Here is a 27,884-nt window from a genome sequence, read left to right as displayed (position 1 = left end):
ATAATAATATAATATATATAATACATATAATACATATAATATATATAATATATAATATATATGTATTATATATATATATAATAAGAAAACTTATTTCTGCTGGAGTTGTGGGCCTAGGTGAATCTGAACTTATGTGTACCTGTTTAATAGTCTAAGGGATTCAAATGCATAGCAATCACTAATTAACTAAAAAAAATTTGGTATCTGAAATCAAATTTTTCTGAAATAAGGTTGATGTTAAAGTAAAGTGGAAGTTTTTAGTTCTAAACTCAAATGACACAAATTTAAATAAGGAAAAAAACTCCTAAACTTGCTGATTCAAAGAAATCAAAAGAATCTAAAACTTAATGATCCCATGAATGAAATGGTGACCCATAAGAAAAGGCTAACTAGTCACACTGAGAAAATAATTCTGTAGACATGATTGAAAATAACTCCATAATCTCAGAGATACTAATACTGACTCTCCATATAAAGGGAATAAATTGAGATTCACAAAGTTCGGGGACATTTTCCCTTATATATCAGGCCTTTCTATAAAGTACAAATAATCAGGTTAAGTTGAAAGAGGGGTTTTCAGAGATCTGCGATGGACCCTATGATCCCTTCCAGAGGAAGGAACTGATGTGAGACAAAATGCCTAGAAAGTCATTACTGTAAGGACAGAGTGAAACAGCTAACCTGGCAGTGACTTTCTTCAGTGAAGACCAAACTAGATTCCTCTTGAGGCATTAATGGTGGTGGGATTCACTAGGGTGACTGCTCTCTGGTCATTTTAAGTTCTACATTTGCTAAAGGTGTTTTCTTATAATGGATTTTCTTTGACATAAAAGCATGTGAAAATCACTAGTACTGGGTGACAAGAATTTAATGTCAAATCTAGCAGAGGACTGGTGAGGAGGGATGTTTCTGAAGTTGTCTCCTCCTGTATGGTTCAAGTTTCCGATGGCTTGGGAAACTCCAGCTCCTCTGCGTCCCAGTACTCCACACCAAAATCATCCAAGGAGCTAAAAATGTCTGCAAAGATGACATGGGTGCAGGGATCAGTGGGAGGGACAAGGATGATGTAGGGGTAGGGACAACAGGATGGGTGTGCAGTACTCAAAAGCCCTTAGAGGTAACCCTAGGTCCTGATATGCACAGCAGTCAGGGCCATGTTGCACTGAGGCCCATTTGTTTGGGGTATGGATGTCCTATAATTATGAATTCCCATTGAGCATTCACCTGGGCATCCTTCAGGGGACTGGCCACTTTGGCAGTGAACCTGATGTACAGGAAAGGCTAGGTCTCTGGGCCACTGGGATTAAAAATCCAAGGCCCACTCCCCTGGGTCTTGTGAGCAGCAGGAGGTCTATGACACAGAATGGGAGTCCTGACCCTGCCTTTTCAGTCCTTACCCCACAGGTCCAAGGCCTGTGACCTGCATGTTAATTATGGACAACTGCACAGAGCTCTTTGGTTTCCTTCCCTAATCTTGCGGAAGTTCTTTCTATCCTCCATGTAGAAGTCATCTTGGAGATTTTATTGGCAAAGAATTATTTTGTGGCATTAAAACCCAACCATTATTGCTTTGGTATATTTCAGCATGGAAAAAGTGATGGATGACATTTCTTTTGAAAGAGTTGTATATCCAGTGTGTATTTGTAATTGAAGTATAAAATCAGTGCAAATGAGCACACTGGGGACTTGTTGCCCTGCTCCTGCCACTCTTCAAAGTGAGCTTTGCCTTATTTGCTGACAATTAAGTTTGCCAGGAAGATAGAAGACTTTATAACCACAAAAATAAAACAATCAGCATGTTAAAAAGCCTCTATCCTCAGCCTCTGAGAAAGGAGGCTGAGGGCCCCAAAAGGTCTGGACAAATCCCCACAGCTCTTGCATTCTGTGTGAGCTCTTATGTGATGTCAGGATGGGGTGGGTAGCCACAAAGATACAAAGGTGGGTATACTGGGCTCTCTTCCTGGTGTGAGAAGGCACTCAAAGTTTCCTCTTTCTGTCTTGCCTCTTCCTAATCATCCTGAGTTGGATGTGGTCAGGGGCAACCCCCTGTGTTTCCCCACACCAGTGAGGCTCCTTGTTGACTTCAGGATGGGCAGGTAGGGATGCATCTTGTAGAGGGAGATGTTCAACAACTATGGCAGCTCTTCCCATTAACAACACAACTAACAGCCCCCTCCAAAGTCATTTGCCTGCCAATCCTGCTAACACCTCCAGCCTTCCCTTCAGATGAAAGCAAAAGTCCTCCTAGCAGCTCTAGGAGCTTCCATGGAATGGGGATGTGCTCCATGGGACCACCTCAGGGTACATTCTTCACTAACCTGTGTGGATCCTGAAAATCCATTCATCTCCACTCTCCAGGTCAAGCTCGATGGCAGTCTCTCCACTTCTGGGCTCCATTTTGTTGTCATCCCTGAGGTGTCACAAAGAATGTGAAGCAATGGAATCTATGCCCTGATTTCCCTGACCCCTGTCTACCTGCTTCAGACTCACAGTTCCTGTGCTTCTTTGTCTAGTTCCTCCATGTCCTGAAGGCTTTGACTGTAGTTAACATCAAGGGAACATGTGGACAGCTGGAAGGAGACCAGAGTGAGTTTCCTGAAGCAGGCATTGCAGGAAAAGACCTGTCTGACTTGTCTTGGTAGACACTAAGGACAGATTCAGACTTCCCTGGAGTCATCCCTCCCACCAAGTTTGGGACCCAGCTTGCCTGTCCCCAGGCCAGTTCCCTGTGTGGGCCAGCCAGGTTGCTCAGCACCATTTCATAGGGCAGTCTGGGGGCAGGAGTGATGACAAGGCTGATCAAATGGGGGGGGGCTATAGAGAGATTGGATCAGCATCCACACTGCTATTATATCAATTGCCTGGATGACACCAGGTCCTTCAGGATGAGAATCATCAACTCTGTTGAGGAGGGAATGAGGGAGACAAAGGAATAGGAGCTTTTGAGCAAGAAAGCCAAAGAATCAGAAAGCGATGAATGTGGAAATCACTTACACCCAGATCGCTGCTCCCAAGAGAAAGTTCGGATGCTCCCTTGTAGCCTTCTGATTGCACAGGAGCAGGGAGTGATGAGGTTGCCAGAGAGAAGGAAAGGGAAGAGTTAGACTTGAGGTAAGGACTTGGACCCCTGCTGCTGGTTGGATGATGTAGGCCAACCTTCGGACCCTCTTGGAGCTCCGTCTCTACACCCCTGTTGCAGGGCTTGGGTGGCTTCACCTTTGTAATGAGAGGATCTCTGAACTTTGACCTCTTCTTTCAGCCCTCAGATTCCCATAAAAGTGGCTAGGAAGTGTCACCTTGTTCCTCCCTTAGGTAGCCATGGTCCCTGTGTCAACCTGTGTAACACATTGTTTTCCATCTTTCATGTTTCCCCAATTTTGTCTCATAATTATTGTCCATTCCCTTTGTCCTGGTCAACCTCCACCAATCATATTATTGTCTGTGATGGGAGCTTTGGAGCCCAAGATAATGATATACTGCCACCTGAGGCTGGCATTGTGGTACAGCAGTTTAAAGTGCCACCTGTGGTGACTGCCCCATAGGATCACTGGTTGGTGTCCCTGGTTCTCCACTTCTGATCCAGTTCCCTGCTAATATGCCTTGGAAAGCAGTATAAGATGGCTCGTGCTTGGGACCCTGCCTGCTGTTTGGGAGACTCTGATGGAGTTTCAGAATCCTGGCTCAGCCTGGCCCAGCCTGGTCATTGAGGTCATGTAGGGACTGAAACATTGGATGGAAGATCTATTTTTGCCCCCCCCAGTCCGTAATTCTGCCTTTCAAATAAACAAATCTTTTAAAAATCTATTACCATGCACGGCAATATACCAAGACCACTGTTTATATGGGGAGTGAGTGCCATGGTCTCCTGTTGGGTCCTGGAAAGGTAACAAGCACCCACACCATATATCTGGGTTAACCTTGTGGAGTTTGGAAATATTTAATCATCAGTGCAATACTATGTTACCTGACCCATTTGAAAAGATGCCCCAATAAGGAGTGGAAATTTAATTTGTTCAAATTCTGGTAGTCTGCCAAGGAAGCAACAGAGACTCCATAGCAGGTGTATTCTTGGCCATATCAATAAATGGGACTTTCTAGAGTTTTCACTGAGCAGTGGATGGCCTGGGAAGTAGGACGCCTGGCATGCCTGAGGACATGGAATCTGCTGGGTATGACTAGAAGGTGAACAAGGCAGCTTGGTGTGTTTGGAGCAGTGCATCTGAGGGGAAAAGTGACACACAGCCCTGGTGCCGAGAGACCATCCACTGAGACCAGTACATTCCAAGGGATGAGGTCAGCAGAACCATGAGGGCCAGTGTGTACTTCCAGTCCAGAATCCCCTAAGACACATCCACTGGGAAGCCTGTACAGCTATGCAGTATCTCCAGTAGCAACTGGATAACAGCCTGTCATAAAGCCTACTCCAGACTTGGGTGAGATGGAGAATCCAAGATGAACTCAGACTAATGCTTTGCCCTCACAATTCTAAGTTGCTGGGGCCTCCCCAGTCAACTCAGAGGAAGTATTCTTTAACTTGGCCAACCCTGGGAGTGAGAGACTGGGATTGTAAACTGGAAGTAGGCAGTGAGGATAGAGCACACAAGAATTGTTCTATCTACTGGCTGTACAGAGGGGGAGGGTCCACTACTCACTATCACCTGGCACTTGCTACAAGGATTGTGTGAGTACAGGCCAGTGTGTGTGAGAGATGGTGTCCCACTGTATTCCATGGCCTTCTGCCTTCTGCCAAGTGAGTTGAGGATGCAACAAAGAGCCCTTCCTCAGACACATCTTGGTCTTTCACCTGCCAACCTTGATAAGAAAGAAATTTCTGTTTCTAATTCATTAGAGAATCTTAGGTATTGTGTTGCAACCTAAAATGGACTAACATAATGGTCAACACACAACTCAAACATCTCTTGTACTCTATATGCAGGCAGTGCTATCCTATCACAATGCAGGGGATTTGATCTTTGCAATGGTAAAGCCAGGGATGGTCAGTATTAAGCAAGTGTGAACATTTAAATAGTCAAGCAAGAAATGATTGTTAAAAATTCAGCTTGCTCCAATCTCATGGGCATAAAATGTCTTCCTACTCCACAATTAATATAAAAATAACAAATCAGATGTCTACATACAATGTCTTTTTTTCCTCCTCAGTTAATATGTCCTCTTAGGAGTCCAAAGCAGCAGATAATCCAATCGTTCCCCTAATTTGACTCTCTGGGATTTGTGGGTATTGCTCCTACCTGAAGAGGCTTCATCCTCACTGTTGGAATCAGAAATGCTCTGCAAGACCCAATCTTAAGAGACACAAACACAGACAATAAATGTTGACAGAGAGTCTTTCCTATTCCTCCCCTCAACCTGAGCACATCCTGGATTGTTCAACATGAACCTGCCCCTTCCTCTGTGCTCTCAGACCCTTCCTTGGCTCTGTGGACCTGACCTTCAGGCAGACATTGACCACAGCTTCCAGCCTTCCAGTGAGGGAGAGGAGCTGAAGGCACCACCTCTTAACATCTCACTTTCCTTAATACACTGAATGATGATACCTCCAGCCTGCATCTGAAAACCCCAAACCCCAGCCATAATGTGCATGCTCTGAGTTGTATGAACTGGAGAATGGACCTGTCCCAGGCTAAGAGAGAGCATTCTGTGAGTAGCTGGAACAAATTGTGCAGGAAGAACACTTTTTTCAGTAGCTCATTCTGATTACACCTGACTTGGGTCAGAGCCTGGACAGGTAATCGGCCTGGTGTATAGTCCAACAGTGTCTGCAAAGTGAGGAATAAAACTTTCCATCCCTGTGCTCCATCCCAGACCAGGGATATATTCCTCAGTCTGCCTATGGGTCCCTAGAAGGACAGCCAAGAGCCAGGCTGTGGGATGGCAATGTCTGAAGAAGACAGACCAGCTCTGGCCAGGCTTCCTGTACACAAGATTAGAACACAGATGGACTTTGGCCCTGGGAACTCTAGGACTTTCCAGTGCTTCTAAATTACAGAGGAGCAGGAAGGGCACATAAACCCCATCATTGTGCTGAGCTTACCCTGTGCTGGTGCCCATGCCCCTCCCCACCTGTCCTCTTACTGCAGTGTGCTGCAGCTCTGATAGCCCTGAGGTGGGATGGCCCCTCCAGATTCTATGCTTCTGCATGGATAATAATTGTGAGGTGATTTCCAAAATCCTGTTCCCTGTTCAGGCCCCAAAGGATCAGACCTGGGATCCTCTCTTTATCTGGCCTGAACCTGAAATCCATCTCTGGTGAGTCATGCCCTGCCCTTCTGGGGAGAGAAATAGAGACATGCCTCCTATTATCTTACCCTCAGCAAGTTCTCTGTGTGTCTTTTCCATCATGAAATGAAGATGGAAGACACTGACATTGGCATGACCTCCTCTTACCAGGCCATTAAGAAGACATCTGGACAGTGCTCAAGCTAGCATCAAGGATGTGTCCTGCTCATTTTCACTCAGAATGGGGAAATCCTCTTCCATTTTCCCAAGTGATGTTGCTGAACTGATTCTCCTGGTAATTAAATCATGGGATCCCTGCTGCCTGCCATGGCGTGAATGTCCTAGTATCTTCTTTCTGCCTCTAAGCTTGCCCTCTGCCAGGGACAAGCCAAAGCTGTGCTCTGCTCTTTCGCATAGAGCACATGGGGAAGCTTCCTCCAATGCATCATAGACTCGCTGTTGGCCACAGTTTTTTTTTTTTTCTTTTTAGCCCTCCCAGCAGAGTGACCCTTCAGAACCATGGAAGCACAGTGATCTAGAGATGAAAGATTATAAGTAAATATCGTTGGGGTAGATAATCTGTGGGTTACACTAGTAAATGTTTGTCAGAGAAGCAGTCTCAGTACTTTGTGGGAAACATCCTGACAGTTAGAGACCATCTAATTCTATGAAAATGCAATGCTGTTCCCCAGAAAGCATTCTCCCAAAGGAATCCCACAGTATCCTTTGTTTCCTTTTGTGTTCATATGGACCTCACACCACAACCTTGAATTCTTTCCTTGGAAATGCCTTCCAAAGAAATCTGGAACCGATTTCCACTGGGAGGCTCAGAAGGAATATTGTGGGGTCCTTCAGACCCAGGACTGAGTTGACATTTTCCCACCTTGCAGTGCACAGGCACCCAAGGGCCCTCCGAAAAGGAAGCCAAGAGTCCCCTTTGGCAGTCAAATCTTAACCCCAACTCATTTGTCTCTGAATTTTGCCACATTTCTTACATAACACACAGATACCATGGTTAGGCTAATGGATGACATCTTAGCAGGATGAATTGAAGGGCAACGTTAGGTCTCAGAATTCCTCCACATCTATCTGATGGCTCCTCTTTCCCATATTTCTACCAGAACTGTGGGTTGTACAGATAAATTCAGAGGATATCTTTCCCAGAGAAGACTCATGAACGGGGAAGTGTGAAAAGGGAAATATGCTGAGCAAGCTAGCAACACAAGGCAAGAGGCCTCCTGAGGAGTGAGATGTATTATTGCCTCATGGTGCTGCTGATATATTCCCTGTGCTTCTGAAACATTGTTTTGTCCTTATACAGCTAGGTGAAGATTGCTCTGGGTTTGCTGGGATGTTTTCCTAGATAAACTGATGTGAATGACCAAGATCTATTAGGCATATAAGGAACAGAACCCAGTGAAGTGTACAATTCCACTCTTGTTTATATACATGTTCCTGTAACCATACTGTAACCTATATGATTGCTTTTTTATTGAGATATTGATAGTGACTTCAGAGGAACATAACTAGGGTAATACACAGAAACTGCCAAAGTCATACACTCAGGATTATGTCACATGGATACCTACATAGAAAATTACCACTCCCATACACAAGCCAGTATCTTCCTGGGACACCAGTAAATGATCATTACCATTCATCAGGAAATTACCAGATTCCAGTCCTCTTTTATAGCAGGAATTGGGCATCAGGTGCCCTTCCACACTAAAGCCCCCAAGATAGTCCCATCTGTGCTATAATCAGGACTATTCATACTACAGTGAGTAAGCGATTCCAGAATACATACCACTTGCTGTTCTTATTGAGATCACCTGTAATTAGAAAACGGCACCATGAGGATCAGGTCAATCTGTTTGCCCTTTGCACATTTCTTTAATTCCCTTAGTAACATTGGGAAACCATGTATGAGAGAGTGGTCATATAGAGGGAATCCAAAGACATGAGCAGAGCAGTGATACTCATGCCAACAGACATGAGCTCTTCATGGGGGACGTGTCTCTCCAGTCTACTTTGTTTGGAAATTATAAATTTTTTTGAAGGATGAGTAAATCCTGCTGAGAGAAGCTTGCTATGGTCTAGCCCTGGCAGTAATTTTTTTTCACTGTGTCCAGAGTCAGCTTTCTCTTTGTGTAAACTCTCCCTTTCAGTTACACTCACTGGGCACAGGGTATATCATGGACCCTCTCCAAATTCAGATTTTGCTCCTCTTTATATGATTGAGAAAGAAAGAAGCCAAGGAAGGAGGATTTCTATTTTAGTGGAAGGCAGGTAACCTTACTTCAGTATACTCTGGAGTTTCTTTATCCTTCGTGTCACCAGGAAGCTCCTCCCATGCATCCTCAAGGGGCACTAAAAAGACATACGGTGACTGTCAGTATATTGGTGCATCAGGGAGCATTGGTGGACATGGGCATGGGGTGATGGCTAAGGTAAAGGCAAAGAATGTGAAAGACATGAGAAACAGAGCCTTAAGCTTTTGAGCTCAAGGCAGCTTTATTCATTGAAACTATTTGGGGTAAATATCACCATGGTTGCTGTATTTCAGTAATAGTTCTAGGATGACTCCTGCCCATTGAAAAGCCAAGCTAAACTGCTACTGTTGATCTCCCAAGGACACTTCTACTCAGGGATCAACATCTGTTTATTTTATTTGAGTGTGTCATTCCTCTATGAGCTTCTGAACTTAATTAAAAGCAACCTTTAGTGGGAGAAGAACTCAATTGTAGGCAAAGCATCATGTTCATTTATTGCCAATCCCTAGGTATCAGCACAAGTCAATAAAGAAGATTTTCAAATGCTGAAATTCTACCATTTAAAAATGAGCACCAGTCATTATGTTGAAACTTTTCTTCTGACCTCACTGTTTTTATTACTATAATGGTATATAGTTATGGATTATAGCATAAGAATTCATTGTATGCAGACAGTGTGTGATGATCAAATCATGTTGACATTTTCCAGCTCTCTCTCTCTCTATGTATATGCACGCCATGGAATTGTAACCTACCCTTCAGACACTAGTGGGGCAAGGGTTGAATGAGCTCACTTACATAATGTGCAGAGGGTGATCAGGTTCTTTGTGTTTTTTTTTGTTTTGTTTTTGTTTTTGTTTTTTAGAATTGAACCTTCAGTTGTGCATTTGGGAACACATTTTTCATGGAAATATGTACACATATACACATGCAAGCACTTTAAATGACATACACACTCACTCATTAAAAACTTCACCATACTGATGCACGGATACCCACTCCATCTGAATGACATAGACACTTCCAGGTCCTATCTTAGATTCCTGTAGCTATGGGCTAGTCTATCTGTTTCTTTCACCACACCCCCAATCTTATTAATCCACCAGGAAGCTGGAATCAGGTTGCATGTCCAGAAGAATACAGGCAGGAAGATCCCACTTTCTCATCGCTTCAGTTGTTGTTCAGCAACTGAGGCATTCTAGAATACTTACAATTTTCACTGGATCTTGAGTCCACCTGCAGTCAGAGAAAGGAAGTCACTATAAGAGCAGATACTGTTTGCACAGGTCTCTTCTGTTGCTGACTTTGGGAAACTTGATGGTATACCGTACAAAAGGCAATTGCCCACAAATAAAGCATAGATGACAGTCGTGTGCAAGATGTGAGCTTTTCACAGAAAATAAGGCCCGATGCTGCCAGTTCCCTGCTCATGTACCTGGAAAGGCAGTGGAGGATGGCCCAAGTATTTGAATCCACACCAACCCGTGGGAGACCCAGATGGAGTTCCTGGCTCCCGGCTTCCACATGGTCCAGCCCTGGCTATTATAGCCATGTAGGAAGTTAACCAGAGGATTTAAGATCTTTCATTGTCTCTCTGTCTTTCTGCCTTTCAAATAAAGAATAATTCTTTAAAATAAATAAGTGAAAATTTTAACATATGCAAAACAGCTATTGTGGAAAATGCCCAATACCACATACCTTGTAACTGTTGCTGTCATTTAATGAAGACTCTCTTGAGTCATGTCTCACTTTATAATAGACATGCACTGGATGTTCCCCCAACAAATAAATTGTGGAAGGTATCTGCAATGTATGTGTTCAGATTTTTATATCTGAAAAAAAACATTGACTGGGCCCATTGCTTTGTCACAGTGAACTGAACTGCTGCCTGCACTGCCAACAGTCCATATTGAAGTTCCAGTTTGAGTCCTGGTGGCTGGGTTTCCAATATGATGCCATGTTATTGTGCCTGAGAAGGCAATGGAGAATGGCCCAAATACTTGGGTCCATATAACCCCTGTGGGAGGTCTGGATAGAGCACTGGACTCCTGACTTTGGGCTGGACCATCCTGCCCTTTGCAAGCATCTGGGGAGTGAACTACTAGATGGAAGATCTTTCACTCCCTTCCCTCTCTCAGTGTAACTCTGCCTTTCAAATAATAAGAATAGTGATTGTATACAAATGACATTCCTGACCAAAAACCATAGTCATACCTGGCCAAGAGATGTGGCCTCCTCATCTGCTCCATCTCTCCTTATCTCTTCCACCAGGTGCTCAGGGGCAGCTAAGAGAACCATAGGATAACTGTCAGGTGTTGTGGATGAGTTAGGCAGGGAGACTTGATTGCTGTGGACGTGGGACTAGGCTATGTGGGGGTGTTGGTGAGCAGTGAACAACGTCAAGAGTTCTGTACTACACTAAGTAACAGAGCAAGAAAAAGACAAGCCAGCCCTGTACCCACAAGTAGCAGGAAGGGCACCTGATGTGGGCTGGGAACTGCACATGTGCCAATGCTGGGCCATCCACCTTAGTGAATGAAAAACCCAAGAAGAAGAGCAGAAAATAAATGAGAAGGGGAATTTTGGCTTTCTTACTACTAGCAACCAAATGATTATGAAGCAGTCAGTTTAGCAATAGGCGAATGTTATAGTGCACTGATTCCTTGATGATGTCTCATCATTGCTCCTGACCATTTTGTAGGCCATTGAAATCCCCACTTCTAGATGTGTTTCAAGATCATTTACCTCTATGAATCTACATAAGCAGTATTACATTTGCCATTATCCGTTCAGGTATTTTTAAATTGCTGTGGGCAAGTAGACATTTATTATTGTATATTATTTCAGTGGCATGAATTACTTGGCTGTGGTGTGTAAGCACAACACCTGTGTACCCCAACAGTTGTCATAATATCCAATCTAATCTCTGCATCTATAAAAGAAGAAATGTAACTCCCCCTCTTTGCATCCCCAACTAATCTGTACTTCCAGCCCCTTTGAATTTGCCTATTGTATACATGTCATTGTAATGGAAACATGCAGTGTTTGTCTTTCTGTGTCCACCTTATTTCAGTAAGTGTCATGTGTTACCATGTGCATCCATGGTGTGGTATAAAGCTTTAATTCATTTTTACATATTATAATGATTCCACTGTGTTCATATACCACATTGTCATTACTCCTCCATTTGTTTGTAAATACTGGGAAATAATCCAGTTTTTTTGTTTCTACTCTCTGCTCGCTGTGAACACTGAGGTACAGAGATACCTGCTTCATCTTCTGCTATCTACTTCTTAGTGATACACAATGGTGTTATAGAAAGGGAGAGACAAACCTCAAAAAGGCACAACTTAGATGTATCAAGCTGCCACCCTGAAATTTCTGTCTGCAGATGACAGATGCAGAGAAGCACAGCTGAAATCAGCATAGTTGAAGCAGGGGTCACTGGAACCTGTTGCTCACAGAAACACATAAATGGGAATGTGGATGGCTGAGTGCACCTACTTGAGAACAATTCCAGGGGGTTCCAATCTCACAGGGGTCACCACACTTCCATATGTTTGTGCTCCACAAGTCCACCAGATTCTCATGGTGAAGCTCAATTGAAAATCCCTTGTGGGCACAGGATAGCATGAAAATGCCCTTTTGGAAATACTCAGGTGGAAAAGTGACCATTGTGAAATATACCTAGGGTGTCCTTCATAACAAAGTCACATCCTCCAAAGGAAACCATCAGGACCTTACAAGACCCGTAAAGGGGGCATCCAGACAACTCTAGTCCCTGCTAGTTTTACTAAAATAAATAGGGAGAATAGGAGAGATAAAAGTTCAAGGATTCAGGTTGACTTAAAAATGAGTTGAAGCATATGTTGATACAAACTTTTCCTTCTCCCATTCTTCACCTCCAGTTCAACAGGGTCTCCACAAATAACAGTGAATTAAAATGGAGATAGTGATGAGTCAGGTTATAATTAGGAGTATAAATGAAAATATAGAGGCCATTGGAAAAGTAACAGAACAAGAGAAATGGAGGACACAGACACCTCAGACTGCTAGAACCATGAGAACCAACCTTAGTGTAAACTTGGGAGTTGAGTCAATAATAACACACCATTGGCCCAACTAACCAAAAAAAGGAGAGAGAAGATGCAACTCAATAAAATTAGAGATGAAAAGGGGAATGTAACAACAGACACCACAGAAATAAAAAGATTCATCAGAAATTACTATAAAGTGTTGTATGCCAACAAACTGGGAAATTATCAGAAATGTATAGATTCCTGGACACATACAACCTACCTAAATTGAACTATGAAGACATAAAAACTAAACAGACACATAACCAAGTCAGAGATGGAATCAGTAATAAAGGACCTCCCAACAAAGAAAAGCCTGTGACTGGATGGATTCACTGTTGAATTCTACCAGACATTTAAAGAAGAACTAACTACAATTCTTCTCAAACTATTCAAAACAATTTAAAGAGAGGGAATCCTACCAAATTGTTTCTATGAAGCCAGCATCAACTTAATTCCTAAACCTGAAAAAGATGCAGCTGAGAAAGAGAATTACAGACTAATTTCACTGAGGAACATAGATGTAAATTTCCTCAATAAAATTCTGGCCAATAGAATTCAACAACACATCAGAAAGATCATCCACACAGACCAACTGGGATTTATCACTGGCATGCAGGGATGGTTCAACATTAGCAAAACAATCAATGTGATACACCACATTAACAGACTGCAGAAGAAAAACCATCTCTGCATCTCAATAGATGCAGAGAAAGTATTTGATAAAATATAACATCCTCTCATGATGAAAACTCTAAGCAAACTAGGTATAGAAGAACATTCCTTAACACAATCAAGGCAATTTATGAAAAACCCATGGCCAGCATTGTATTGAATGGGAAAAAGTTGGAAGCATTTCTACTGAGATCTGGTACCAGACAGGGATGCCCACTCTCACCATTGCTATTCAATATAGTACTGGAAGTTTTAGCCAGAGCCATTAGCCAAGAAAAAAAATTAAAGGGATACAAATTGGGAAGGAAGAACTCAAACTGTACCTCTTTGCAGATGGTATGATTCTTTATTTAGGGGATCCAAAAAACTCCACTAAGAGACTATTGGAACTCATAGAAGAGTTTGGCAAAGCAGCTGGATATAAAATCAATGCACAAAAATCAACAGCCTTTGTATACACAGACAATGCCATGGCTGAGGAAGAACTTCTAAGATCACTCCCATTCACAATAGCTACAAAAAATCAAATTCCTTGGAATAAACTTAGCCAAGGATATCAAGATCTCTACGATAATAATTACAAAGCTTTAAAGAAAGATATAGAAGAGGATACCAAAAAATGGAAAAATCTTCCATGTTCATGGATTGGAAGAATCAACATCTAAATGTCCATTCTCCCCAAAGCATAATTTATGAATCATAAATTCAATGTGATACCAATCAAAATACCAAAGACATTCTTCTCAGATCTGGAAAAATGAGGTTAAAATTCATATGGAGGCACTGGGATAGCTAAAGTGATCTTGGACAACAAAAGCAGAGCAGGAGGCATCACAATACCAGATTTCAAGACATACTACAGGGCAGTTATAATCAAAACAGCATGGTACTGGTACAAAAACAGATGGAGAAACCAATGGAACAGGATAGAAACACCAGAAATCAATCCAAACATCTACAACCAACTTATATTTGATCAAGGATCTAAAACCAATTCCTGGAGCAAGGACAGTCTGTTCAACAAATGGTGCTGGGAAACCTGGTTTTCCACATGCAGAAGTATGAAGCAAGACCCCCTACCTTACACCTTACATAAAAATCCTCTCAACATGGATTAAAGATCTAAATCTATGACCCAACACCATCAATTTTTTAGAGAACATTGAAGAAACCCTGCAAGATATAGGGTAGGTGAAGACTTCTTGGAAAGCCCCCAGAGGCACAGGCAGTCAAAGCCAAAATTAACATTTGGGATTGCATCAAATTGAGACGTTTCTGTACTGCAAAAGAAACAGGAAAGTGAAGAGGCAACCAATAGAATGGGAAAAAATATTTGCAAATTATGGAACTGATAAAGGGTTAATAATCAGAATCAACAAAGAGATCAAGAAACTCCACAACAACAAAGCAAACAACCCACTTAAGAGATGGGCTAAGGACCTAAATAGACATTTTTTTTTTTGACAGGCAGAGTGGACAGTGAGAGAGAAAGAGAGAGAGAAAGAGAGAGAAAGGTCTTCCTTTGCCGTTGGTTCACCCTCCAATGGCCGCCGCGGCTGGTGCGCTGCGGCTGGGGCACCACGCTGATCCGATGGCAGGAGCCAGGTACTTCTCCTGGTCTCCCATGGGGTGCAGGGCCCAAGCACCTGGGCCATCCTCCACTGCACTCCCTGGCCACAGCAGAGAGCTGGCCTGGAAGAGGGGCAAGTGGGACAGAATCTGGTGCCCCAACCGGGACTAGAACCCCGTGTGCCGGCACCGCAGGCGGAGGATTAGCCTAGAGAGCCGCGGCGCCGGCCCCTAAATAGACATTTTTAAAAAGAGGAAATCCAAACAGCCAACAGACACATGAAAAAATGTTCTGGATCACTAGCCATCAGGGAAATGCAAATCAACACCACAATGAAGTTTCACCTCATTCTGGTTAGAATGGCTTACATACAGAAATCAACTAACAACAGATGCTGGTGAAGATGTGGGAAAAAAGGCACACTTATCTACTGTTGGTGGGAATGCAAACTGGTAAAGCTACTATGGAAGAGAGTTTGCAGGTTCCTCAGAAACCTGAATATAGCCCTACCACATGATCCAGCCATACCACTCCTTGGAATTTACCCAAAGGAAATTAAATTGGCAAATAAAAGAGCTATCTGCCCCAAGTGTTTATTGCAGCTCAATTCACAATAGCTAAGACATGGAATCAATCTAAATGTCCATCAACAGAAGACTGGATAAAAAATTATGGGATATGTACTCTATAGAATACTACACAGCAGTAAAAAAATGAAATGTTGTCATTAGCAACAAAATGGAGGAATCTGGAAAACATGCTGAGTGAAATTAGCCACTACCAAAGGGACAAATTTCATTTATTCTCCCTGATCTGTGACAGCTAACTTGGCACCTGAAATGAAACCTGTAGAAGTGAAGTGGACACTATGAGAAACAGTGACTTGATCAGCCCTTTTTTTGTCCTGACTCTTGAAGAACAGCTTAGTATTTTATTTTTAGTATTTTCTTGTTCTACTTAATACCATTGGTTGAACTTTTTAATTAACACGCAATTATTCTTAGGTGTTTAAATTTAACTGAAAATTAATCCCTGTCAAAATAAGAGTGGGAATAAGAGAGGGAGGAAATGTACAGTTCAGCACACACTCACTCAGTCTTACCCCTAATGGTAGAGCTAGCAAGTTGCCATGGGGCTCCAAATACCATTATTTTGGCATGTACCAATTCCATTTTATTAGTAAAGTGATCAATTAAGTTTATAACTGATCATAAAGATAGTATTAAGTGTCAAATGGACCACATAAAGAAGATCGAGTGCTAATAATAATTGATAGACTTAAAAAGGAGAGAATGACCCAACATGGGAAGCAAGATGCACAGCAGACTCATAGAATGGCAGTTGTCCTAAACAGCTCTCTGGACTCAGAATCAGCCCTTATGGCATTCGAATCTGGCTAAAAAGCCCATGAGAGTATTTCAGGTAAGGAAAGCCAAGACACTGTGGCAAAAAAAAATTACCTAAATGAAAGATCTCTGTGAGATCCCAGCAGAAAGAATGGGCAATCAAAGAAGGAGGTACCTTTCTCTGAAGGGAGGAGAGAATTTCCACTTTGATTATGGCCTTGTCTAAATAAGGTTGGAGAATGTGAATTAAAGAGGCTTCCATAGCCTTGGCTGCTCATGACAAGAGCCTCGGGTGATTACTGACATCATAAATATTAGTGTCAATTGCTAATAACAGGAGTCACTGTGCACTTACTCCCTACATAGGATTTCTGTCCTTAAGGTGTTGTATTATGAAAATTAATGGCAAAACTAGTCTTCAAAAAGTACTTCATACTTTGTGTGTCTGTGTGGGTTGAAATCTTTACTTAGTATATACTAAGTTGATCTGCTGTATATAAAGATAATTAAAAATGAATCTTAATGAAGAATGGGATGGGAGAAGTAGTAGGAGATGGGATGGTTTGTGGGTAGGAGGGTTCTTATGGGGGGAAAACCACTATAATCCAAAAGTGGTACTTTCAAACTTATATTTATTAAATAAAAGTTTTCATTAAAAAGTAATATTTCTTTATTGGTTCAGTCTCCATTAAAAATGTACCTTACTAATGGAACTGTCATAAGAAAAAGGAAAGTGGGAGTCAAGTGTGAAAACTTTCTGTTCAGGTTTCACACTTTATCAGCAGTTAATATTATGACTTAATATTAGTATGAAATCTGGTGGCATTCTCAGTGAAGTGTCCATTTCAAACCATGTTGCACAATCAGGCAAACATGTGAACAGTTGACTGAGATGTTACTACTAACAGTGACCCCAAGTTTAGTGTTAACATGTCTTTCCACTGTAGTGGTCACCATGCTGATTGTGTTGACCAATTTTAATTTTGCAAACATGGAATGAAAGACAGATAGCATAGCTTTTAAGAGTTTTGTCTTAACTATGAGACCCTGAATAAAGTGGAATCCTGATTGTTGAATGAGCTTACTGATTGAATTTGCACAGTACCTTCAACTGACTCCATTGTTGGAGGTATAGTGTTTTTTGGCAAGACACCGATTTTTCTGACCTTCTGTATGGAATGGGCAGCCGATGTTCTTGACCTTCGACTTCCTTTTCGTCTAAAACACTTTAGACAAGATCCTGGAACAGTTTGACAATACAGACAGCTGTTGACATCCCAATGGTGGGAGACCACAGAGAGGTGTTTAATCATTGCATTTTCTAATTTTCATCCCAGTTTTCACATTCAATCATGCAGAACCATCTTCTAAATCACAGTTGGATGTTAGGCAGATCTTGCACTTTGATGAACATTTCCTACCCATCAGTTTGATAGTGTAGCTAAATACCTTTGTTGAGATGAGAGAACAGGGACCTGTGCTTGACAGTTCAAATCTTAGAGAGAAGCTGCTTGTACCTGAAAAGTTACAGAGTCCTCCCATCCCCCACTCCACCCCACAACCAGCATGTGTCTAAGTTCCCTGTTTTGAGATGTGGAAATATTTATATGGCCCATGTTGTGTTTGAGCTCAAGTGATTAAGAACAAATGAATCTACATCAAGCCTGATTGTCTGAAATTCTTCAATCTTCAAATGCCTGGAAGCACAAGCTGACCACCTGGTAGTGATTGAATGCAGGGAGGATAACTGACCACAGAGGAGGAGAGGATAGAAATTACTCTCCTTCCTTTTGATGTGTAGGAAGCTTTACAGCTCATGGACAATCTTGGTCATTCCTATGTTCCCCACATAGCCCCAAGCTATGGGCAGATCAGAGCCTATTTCATGTGATTTACTGTGAAGCAAATTGAAAATTATGCATTGTCTGTGAGTTGTCCACATTCATAACACTGACAAGTTATGGATCTGGGACAATCTCATCATTGGTTCCCTAAAGGATAGAGGACCATGAATATCTCCACTAGAACCCTGGACTAAGAACTCTAAGTGGCTTTCTGACATCTTCCAGGGCAGGATTTCTTCAGGAATAGTCTTGTTCGGGGCAAAGTCCTGGAGACAAGAGAAATCATGACTCAGATGCCTTCCTGACTTAAAATAGGTTTCTATTTTAAGTTTCTAACAGGTTTCTATTCTTGACTTAAAATATGACGCTTTCCTCCAGGACATCCTCTCTGTGGGTCTGGAGAAACCCAAACTTATGCCAATCATGGCCCAGCATCTTCACACTATTACTGGCTCAGCCTTCTCCATGGCCAGATGTCCCCACAGGGCCAGTGGTATGTTTGGTTTTAAAGCTGGGTCAAAACACAGGACATCCCAGAGCAACTGCCATGTGAGGGTGAGCCAAGAATTGACTTCTCTGCCATGGCCAATGCTGCATGAACACTGAACAGGAATTCACCCAAAATGGGGCCATTCCATTGTTGTGGTGCTGGGGGATGGGGAATTTGGGATCAGATTGTTGCAGGGAATTCATGTGGCTCTCTCGGTACTGAACTGGTTAATACTGGGGATGTTCATTAGAACATAAGGCTGACCCCTCTTCCTGTGTCTCTTCTGTGTGACTCTGCTTGCTCTTCTAATTTTCCATGATGATAGGACACAATATGGACATTTGATACGGGTATCTGATCTTTGAAACCTGGACTTGAGAATATTGAGCTTATGGGTCTTCTTTCTTTATAGTTTACCCTGTCTCATGTGTATTTTTTAATGTCACAAAAAACCTAGTACTTACACTTCATAGAAAGTGGCTGAGCAGTCTAAAATCACTTTCTGATAAAAAGACAGTGTCTGTACCAACTCTGTGTGCCCACCTTCATGCCAATGACTTCCCTCACCAAAACCCAGTCCCTAGGAACTCTTCACCTCTCCCTAGACCCTGCAGGGACAGCATACACAGTTCCCTCTCCCACTGGTGAGGCTCATTCATCGTCATACTTGCCCCATACAACCTGTGATTCTGCCTGAGGACCCTCAGGCAGACCCTCTTCTCTCTGTCTTCAGATGTCTGTCCCAGTAAGCAACAGCACTCTCCCTCCTTCCTGTTTTCCTGACAACACCCAAACAACAGGTTTCATGTGCTTATTCACCCCATGGAAACCCTCCCTGAAATCCCAATCTCTTTCCAATGTGACAAAAATTATTTGGATTCAAACTGTTCTTACAGTCTTGGTCTCAGATAGTGAACTCTACAGACAGAAGAAATTGGCTTCAAAGTTCCTTTTTGTGTGATGTCTTATGTGTTTGGTCTTAATTTTACCTGACCTGATGACAGTAGTGTGAGTTTCTTTCATTCATTTTCTGAATAAGTTGTGAACAAACTTGGCATTAGGAATAATGTATTTTTCAAAATTTAGGAAATATTTTGAAGCAACAAACTTAATAGCAGCATCAAAAGTAGAAATTGAGTAATACAGATGACAAATGCATTTAGAAATCTGTAGACAGCCTGGAATGGGGGAAATGAAAGTCCATGAGGAAAGTGTATTAAGCAGAAGTGGCGCATTGGAAGAAACATCATTGTGAAAGTCAGTGTGAACCTACCTGCTGGACAGCAGTTGAGATTTCCCATCTTGGACCGCTCTGGATATGACCATATGCACGTTACCACTGCACTCAAGTTTGAACCTTTCAGCTCAAGAGAGTGACAGTTGGAATGGCAGGATGATGTCATTCACCATGTTACCATGGTGACAGGACACGATGGATTTTGAAAGTGAGCCATACCAGTCTTTAGGTGATGCTGTGCTGCTGTCTACATAAATATTTTTGTGTCCAAGCATATCATTTTGGAGTCCAAGTTTGGTTTCCTAAACTGACTCCAAGACACACTTATCATTCTCTTCCTGTGAAGGAAGTTGAGTGACTTAAAGGACCTATTTCCATTAGAGTTGATGGTTAACAGTTTTAATGTGAGGCACATGTACTGAATCATGTCATCTGCAAACATGGCTATTTTGATTTTCTCTTTTATGGGTTGTGAAGCTCATTGTTTCTTTAATTCTGTAATTGCTCATGCTAATACTTTAAACACTATATCAAGTAAGAGTGGTAAAAATTGGACATCCTATTCTTGTTCTAGATCTGACAGAAAATGCTTTCAAGTTTTATGAATTCAGCATGATACTTGTTGTTGGTTTGTCATATACATATATGTATACACACTTGTAGCTGTATCATTTTGAGAAATGCTCCTTGTATAACTAATTTTTGAGAGTTTTTATAAAGAATGAATGCTGAATCATAGCATATGATTTCTCTGCATCTATTGAGATGAACATATGGTGTTTGTTCTTCATTCTGCGTCTTATCTTTTTGATGTAGCATTGGACTCAGTTTGCTAACATTTTGTTGAGAATTTCTACTTCTGTGTGTATCAGGAAAATTGGTCTAAGTTTACTTTTCATGTTATGTCTTTGTCTGGTTTTGGCATTGGAGTAACACTGGCCTCATAAGAAGAATTCAGCAGAATACTCTGCCTTGAAAACAGTAATTTCATGGCTGGTGCAGTAGGCTGAGCTGGTCCATGTCCAGCTGCACTTCTTCTGACTAAGCTCTCTGCTTATGGGCTGGGAAAGCCACTGATGATGGCCCAAGTGCTCAGACTCCTGCACCCAAGTGGGAGACCCTGAGGAAGCTCAAGTTCCTGCCTTTGGAACCAGCAGATGGAATACCTTTCTCTTTCTTTTCTTCTCTCTGTAATGCTACCTCTCAAATAAATAAATCTTTTTAAAAAAATCCTTAAAAACTGAGCCTGAACAGCGATCCCTTTGATTTTGATTCAACATCATATATTTTGTGTATCTTAAGGAGAAAAAATTATAAATATATATATATATATAAAGATTTATTTATTTGAAAGGCACAGCTATGAACAGAGAGGGAGAGGCAGAGAGAGAGAGAGAGAGAGAGAGAGAGAGAGAGAGAGAATGAATGAGAATCTTCTATCCATTGGGTAAGCCACCAGGAAGTGAACCAGTGGATTCAAGACCAATCCTCCCTCCCTCCCTCCCTTTCTCTCTCTTTTTATCTCTCTTTCTCCTGAGATTTAAAACAGTTTTGAGATCCATAGAGTACATGGAGATATGATAGTCATAATAGGAATATTTACTTTTCTGTTATTAGATGTTAATTTAAATTAGGTAGTTCTATTTACAATTATCTTTATAATTAGTCCTTTTTCCATTTAGTTACAGAATCATGAATGAATTTTTCTCATAAATTTTATTGTACTATTCTTGTGTATGTGTAATGTTATGTACTGTATTATATGTTGTGTTGACTACTAGATGGAATGTAGTTTTAGTTCTTTATCTGTATTTTGTCAATTCCAAGAAACATATAATACATATACATATATATGTGTGTGTGTATTAAGCTCACTAATTTGATGAGTTAATGTCTTAAATTTCAATTTTATTAAATTTGCTGTATCATTTTCCATTCTCTTCCTTTGTGTCATTTTTGATGTTTAGTATGGCCACTGACAGGAGTGATGTTACAAGGACACACAAGTTTGGCACATCATCCTTGTGTAATGCACAAAATAAAGTTTTGGTCATTAAAGTATCAGAAATAATGCCTTTTATGTACTAAGAATAAAGAGTTGGAAATGTTTAATGATTTTAGGTGTTTAAGGAGTAAATATATTCTGTTCATGCAGGACTAAGAGTCTTTAACTTTTATTCTTTCATTGGAACCAATATTATAAATATATTGAGTAAAATGCTCATAAAAATGATAGCTTTATTGAGGACTTACATTGTACTACATACTACACTAAGCACTTTATATACATTTATGTTCTTTATTATTCCTAATTCCATTTTGTCATATAAACTACTAATTGTCTTAATTTTGGGGAAATTGAAGAAAACGTATTTTTAAAATTTTATTAGAGAGGCAGTCAGAGAAAGAGACAGAGAAAGCCCCTTTCCACTGGTTCACTCTCAAAATGCCCACAGAAGCCAGAGACCAGGAACTCCATCCAGGTCTCCCACATGGATGGCAAGTATATAACCACTTCAGCCATCACCTGTTGTGTCCCAGGGTGTGCACCAACACAAAATTGTAAGTGAGAATGGACCTAGGACCCAAACCCCACCACTTTGTTATGAAATGCAGATATCCCAACCTCTGTCTCAACTGCTAGGCCAAATGTTCTCCTCAAGCATGTGTTTAGATCCGTCTTGCCTGTGCCTTAGCTTTTAATCATGATGGTCCTGCTTCCTGGTTTTTTTTAAACTGAATGTGACAGTTTAATTTTACCATTTCAGTAATGTTTTTGCTTGGGGGTGCGGAAAAATCTTTAAAGTTGAACCAGGGATCATTCAAAGCATTTTTATGCTCCTTAAAATCTTAAACCACTGTATGTGTATGTGTATGTATCTGTTTTTGTGTACATCTGTGCATCTATCCATCCATTGTCCATCTGTTTATCTGTGCTGGACATATTTGTATTATATTTCAGAATTTTCCACTTTTCATTTGTCATTGATTTCTTATTTTCTTAGGGTCAGAAATGATAGTTTGTAAGATTTCAGTCTTTGAAATATATTGATATTGGGGGCCGGTGCTGTGGCCTGGAGTGCCTGCATCCCATATGGGCACCGATTCGAGTCCTGGCTCCTCTGCTTCTGATTCAGCTCTCTGCTGTGGCCTGGGAAGGCAGTGGAGGATGCCCCAGGTCCTTGGGCCCCTGCACACATGTGGGAGACCTGGAGGAGTCCCCTGGCTCCTGCCTTTGGATCGGCACAGCTCTGGCCATTGCAGCCAATTGAGGAATGAACCATCGGGTGGAAGACTCTCTCTCTCTCTGCCTCTCCTCTCTCTGTGTAACTCTGACTTTTAAATAAATAAATAAATCTTAAAAAAAAAAAGAAATACCTTGATACTGACTGTGCCCATACCACCCTGAATGCCGCTTCCAATCTTGTCTGAAATATATAGACACTTACTTTGTGGTCTAACATATTATCTGTACTGAGAATATCCCATATTCAATTGATTTATTTACATATTCTTATTTTGTTTGCTGATGTTTTCTTTCTTTCTTTCTTTCTTTCTTTTTCTTTTTTTTTTTTTTTGACAGGCAGAGTGGACAGTGAGAGAGAGAGACAGAGAGAAAGGTCTTCCTTTGCCGTTGGTTCACCCTCCAATGGCCGCCCCGGCCAGCGTGCTGTGGCCGGCGCACCGCGCTGATCTGATGGCAGGAGCCAGGAGCCAGGTGCTTTTCCTGGTCTCCCATGGGGTGCAGGGCCCAAGCACCTGGGCCATCCTCCACTGCACTCCCTGGCCACAGCAGAGGGCTGGCCTGGAAGAGGGGCAACCGGGACAGAATCCGGTGCCCCGACCGGGACTAGAACCTGGTGTGCCGGCGCCGCTAGGCGGAGGATTAGCCTAGTGAGCCGCGGTGCCGGCCCTTTTTTTTTTTTTTTTTTTTGACAGGCAGAGTTAGACAGTGAGAGAGAGAGAGAGAGAGACAGAGAGAAAGTTCTTCCTTCTGTTGGTTCACCTCCCAAATGGCCACCATGGCCAGCACTCTGTGGCTGGTGCGCCACACGGATCTGAAGCCAGGAGGCAGGTGCTTCCTCCTGGTTTCCCATGCAGGTGCAGGGCCCATTGCTGGTGTTTTCTATATACAGGGGGACTTGAAAAGTTTCTGGAAAAAGTGAATTAAAAGGTAATTCCATTGTAGTGCAAAAACGTTTAAATCCATCCATAGTTCTTCACATAATATGAAGTTCTTGAAGACCCTGTATTCACACAGATCTGATCATTTATAGTGTTGGGCAGAGTTGTTGAAGAGTATAGTAGTCCATTTGTTAGTGACTTCCCAAACTATTTTTGAAAATACTTACTCATTGTGATATGTAGTGACTGAGGTCATTGTTTCTTGTGTTTAACAGAGATATTCTTGAATGTCAGGAGCTATTAAGAGCAACAGCAATCACAACAACAACAAAACCCTAGTACTGGAAAACCAAGTGGCACCATGTCTTTGTAGGCTGTGCTGCCAGAGTCCTTAAACATTTGCTCAGGCTTGCACTCCTTCCTGCTGGGGAAGCTGTCTTCTCTGTTTCTTTCTGATCATGCATATTCCTCTGAAAGGCACATGGCCTTCTGCATTCTCCCACGTATATGAGTCCTTTTGAATGTCCTAATTTCCCAGAGAAACTCTCGCTAGCTTTTGCTCCCAGGCATTGGGTTGGTCTATTTTGTGTTTCACTTGCAATCTTTTGCCCCAGGCATCCTTGGGCTCTTAGTTTGCCTTGCAGTATGTTCCAGTAATGCCTGATGCTTTCTTCTAAGTTGCCTAAACAAAGAGAAATGCCTTTTTGGTTACTCCTTCAGGTTGCCCCTGACCAGGTTCAAGCAGATGTGCACAACAACTTACAAAATGATCTGCTGTGCTCTGTCCGGAACCAGGTACCAGACTCCCAAGCTGGGTGTGTGAGCTTCCCTCTTGAAGACTGCTACAGCCAAGGGACTGAGTGAGCTAAGGGCAAGTAAAAAATGCCACAGAATTTCCAAGTTCTCTTTTTCTTGATTCTATATTCATTAGACTTTTTTAAATCTTTGACTGTTTCTCAGAGTTTTGACACAGTTTGCTTGATTAATTGCTTGTCTTTCAGTGTTTCTATGGGAGGACAAGTACTTGGAGTTTCATACTCTGAAACTTTTTGCTGATGTCAGCCTGCTGTCTTTTTTAAAAAACTAATTCTGTTTATTATTTAAAAGGAATTACACGATGCTTTCTAAAATTAAAATGGCCTACCCAAAAGCGTTTTTTATTTAAAATATTTCACTAGATTTCTGTTTTATATCTGACCTTTCTTCATCTAAAAGAGAAAAATTTAAAATGTTAGACAACTAATTATGAACACTAAAACATAAGAATGCAGATAAACTAATACACTCAATGGGAAATTACAAAATTCACAAATTTCACATCTTGACCTTAGCACTCTCTTAAAATCTAATGGGTACTGCTGAAATTTTAGCATAAATAGTTAGCCTATGAAGGTTTACGGTTACTCTGATTCCTAAAATGAGGTGATGTCCCTCTTTTCACTACTGATGTATTTATGTCAGCATAAGAATATACTTTTCTCATAGATTTCTTAAAGTCATTCACTTAATTAGGGATTTTATCATTTTTTCTCATACAAAACAAAAATATTTTAATACCTTTAAATTCCAAATTTTTCTTTAAAATCATTCATGAAAAAGTCAGAATTAACACCTCAATTAGTCAAGCATCAGGAAACTACATTACACCTATTTAATGTGCAAAGAGACATTTTTTCACGTCATTTTCTTCTGATGTCCGTTCCAGAATCACAGACTCTTGCTTCTCTACACTTCCATCCATCATTTCTGCAGATCATGAAAACTGAATTTGTTGAACACCAGCAAGCTGTTGATATGATGTTGTATAAACCATAACATTGTGTTGCTGACCATCCGCAGCTATTAAGCCAGCTGGTAACTGGTTAGTGAATGCCTCCTCTGTAAGTAAGCTCTTCTCTTAGTCCTTCTGTAGCTGTGACTGCTCCACCAAATCCTTTCTCTCTCAATTTCTGAAGGTACAATTTCAGAGGTTCCACATAACTGGCAAAGCCCAAGGTGGACATGGCAAAGAGAATGTCTTCTCCATTGATTGTCTTCTGTTTCTCTTTCACTTGCTTCAGATGCTGTAAAGCTAAGAACTCACTTACACATTCTTGAACACATTCTTTGGCATCCGTTGCAATCTTTCCTGTTTGAGGTGTGGCATTCTTCATTATCCTAGCCACATTTGCAATTGGAAGATATATTTCTTCTTGAGAAGCATCTGTGGTAGAACTGTCACCGTCCATTGCCATGAAATACTGTCAGAACCGTGGTGTCAGTGGTGCTCAGAGCACCTTTTTAAAAAGGTGTCTAATCTTTGCTCAATTCCAACCCATGTTTAAAGCATCTTGTTCTAGTACTTCGGGCGAGATAACGATTTTCGAGTGCTCTGTAATTCTTTGTTCTCCCAGACTACTGCTCCGTAAGCCCCTGCCTATCCTCCTGCCTCCCACCAGCGATGATCAAAACCTTAGTGCAATCCGAACGGCTTCCTTCCCACCTTCGGGGCAAGTCCAGGGACCACAAGCCACCAGATGACTGCATTCTTTACGTGCAAACCAGACTGCAGGACACCAACGCCATTCCTGCCTCCCGGGGACCTCGCCGCCTCCCCACGCAGGTGCGCGGGTTGCCCGAGGCCCCTCGGCCGAGCCCGCCGACCTGTCAGCCCCGTTCGTGCTGCGCAGACACCCGATGGCCCAGCCAGCCCGGACCTGGCACCCAACGCTCGTCTCCCGCCCGCCGCGCGGCGCCAGAGTGCGCAGGCGGACAAGGAGGCCGGACTCGGCCAGGACCCCGCGGACCCAGGAGCCGGCGGGCGGGGGGTGCTCCGCGGGGCCCGAGCGGCTGCGGCTGCCGAGGGGGCAGGGTCGGGGCGGCGGCGGGGACCCGGGCCGCCTCCCCCGCTAGCCGGCCTGCTCCCCGCACAAAATGGAGCCGGCCCAGGGCGCCACCGAGAGGGACCCCGACCGTGCCCCGCCGGCAGCCCTCTTCTGCCTCGGACTGGGAGTTCAAGGGTGGTGAGCGGGAGGCGGCCTGGCCTCTGTACCGCCCTCCTCGTTCGGCGCACAAAGAGCCGCGCTGCAGCCTCGCAGGCGCCCGCCCGGCCCAGGTCCAGGTGCGGGCGGGCGGGTGGGAGGGTAGTGCCCAGGCCAAGGCGGCATTGGCTGCGGGGATGGTGCTGGGACGGTTTTAACTAAAACACTGTAGTTAATTTAATTAAAGGACGGAAATCCTTTAGGATCTTTACACCACCCACCTGTGACTGTTTTCGTCTTCGTTTGAACCAAGTCATTTTTCTCTTCGAATTGTTACTTATCATACATAATTGGTGATGGTCCTCTAACAGTTCAGAGACTATGTCTTATTTTTCTATTAGATTTCAGAATTCATAGCTAGTGTGAAGTGATGTGTAACACCCAGTGTTTTCAGATGTAAACTGAAGGCACGTTTGAGTAGGTGCTCTTATTGTATAGTGTTGTTCTGGCTGTTTTTAGCTTAACCTAGAAGCAGACAGATGTTTGTGCATAAAACAGACTGCAGAAACCTATTGTATACCTTTCTTTACCATGATTTCAAACTGCACTGATAAAACCTGTAGATGCCCTGAGCTAAACTTCAGAAGAGGAGTCTGAATGCCATTCACTCTGTTAAAAGCATGTTAGAAATGACTTGTAAAATATTGTGTTTTCTATTCTTATTTAAGCCAAGGCAATTTACTAACATGTATTTTTCAAATTAGCTAATATACTTCAATTATGAATGTTATAAATTCACTTTGTAATGTTGTTTAACAGTTAACATTATGTAAATTTCAAACTTTTCTTGCCCTAAGTAATTGGTGAACTGTTTCTTTAGATAGAAAATGTATTGTGTTTTTACATATATGGTGACATCTAATACGTATAGTATATATTATTTATGCATGTATTTAAAATGCATAAAGAACCATATCCAGATTATTTTAGTGGCTAGTTTACATTACTTATTGATATACCTCTAAAATTACAGTTGTATCCTAGAAACTTA

The 27,884-nt window shown here is 42.0% G+C and overlaps 2 protein-coding genes and 1 pseudogene across 4 annotated transcripts in view; 1 reads left to right on the top strand and 2 right to left on the bottom strand.

The window, feature by feature from the left end:
* LOC100355262 (L-lactate dehydrogenase A chain) overlaps window positions 1-27,884 on the top strand; it is a 591,718-nt gene that overhangs the window by 459,885 nt on the left and 103,949 nt on the right. The gene's annotated exons all lie outside the window — the stretch shown is intronic.
* On the bottom strand, window positions 79-20,120 carry LOC103346803 (uncharacterized). Of its 2 annotated transcripts, XM_070067646.1 has the most exons (11): window positions 19,785-19,969; window positions 17,283-17,417; window positions 10,725-10,795; window positions 9,722-9,746; window positions 8,537-8,607; window positions 8,045-8,069; window positions 5,250-5,303; window positions 2,995-3,044; window positions 2,491-2,570; window positions 2,319-2,410; window positions 80-1,017 (listed from the first exon to the last, which is right to left on the bottom strand). In XM_070067646.1, the coding sequence occupies exons 1-11, from the start codon at window positions 19,912-19,914 to the stop codon at window positions 935-937; spliced, it is 816 nt and encodes a 271-aa protein (XP_069923747.1). In that variant the 5' UTR covers window positions 19,915-19,969; the 3' UTR covers window positions 80-934. The 2 variants fall into 2 exon arrangements, with proteins under 2 accessions (XP_069923748.1, XP_069923747.1); XM_070067647.1 differs by lacking the exon at window positions 17,283-17,417 and having other exon boundaries at window positions 79-1,017; window positions 19,785-20,120.
* LOC138847841 (nuclear transcription factor Y subunit beta-like) lies at window positions 25,409-26,585 on the bottom strand (annotated as a pseudogene).

The sequence above is a fragment of the Oryctolagus cuniculus genome (assembly GCF_964237555.1).
Source record: "Oryctolagus cuniculus chromosome 17 unlocalized genomic scaffold, mOryCun1.1 SUPER_17_unloc_1, whole genome shotgun sequence".
In the NCBI taxonomy this organism is placed as follows: domain Eukaryota; kingdom Metazoa; phylum Chordata; class Mammalia; order Lagomorpha; family Leporidae; genus Oryctolagus; species Oryctolagus cuniculus.
Note: the sequence above shows the minus strand (reverse complement) of the source record. Positions and strands in the feature narration are given on the sequence as shown.

Bases quoted from the DNA above. Each gene is read 5' to 3' on its own strand.
- LOC103346803 (XM_070067646.1), bottom strand. From the start codon at position 19,914: ATGACATCATCCTGCCATTCCAACTGTCACTCTCTTGAGCTGAAAGGT. The intron at 3,045-5,249 runs GTAGGAGCAATA...CTGTGCAATCAG, and splicing joins TGAGGATGAAGCCTCTTCAG to AAGGCTACAAGGGAGCATCC. The intron at 2,571-2,994 runs GTAAGTGATTTC...GTCTCCTTCCAG, and splicing joins TTGGGAGCAGCGATCTGGGT to CTGTCCACATGTTCCCTTGA.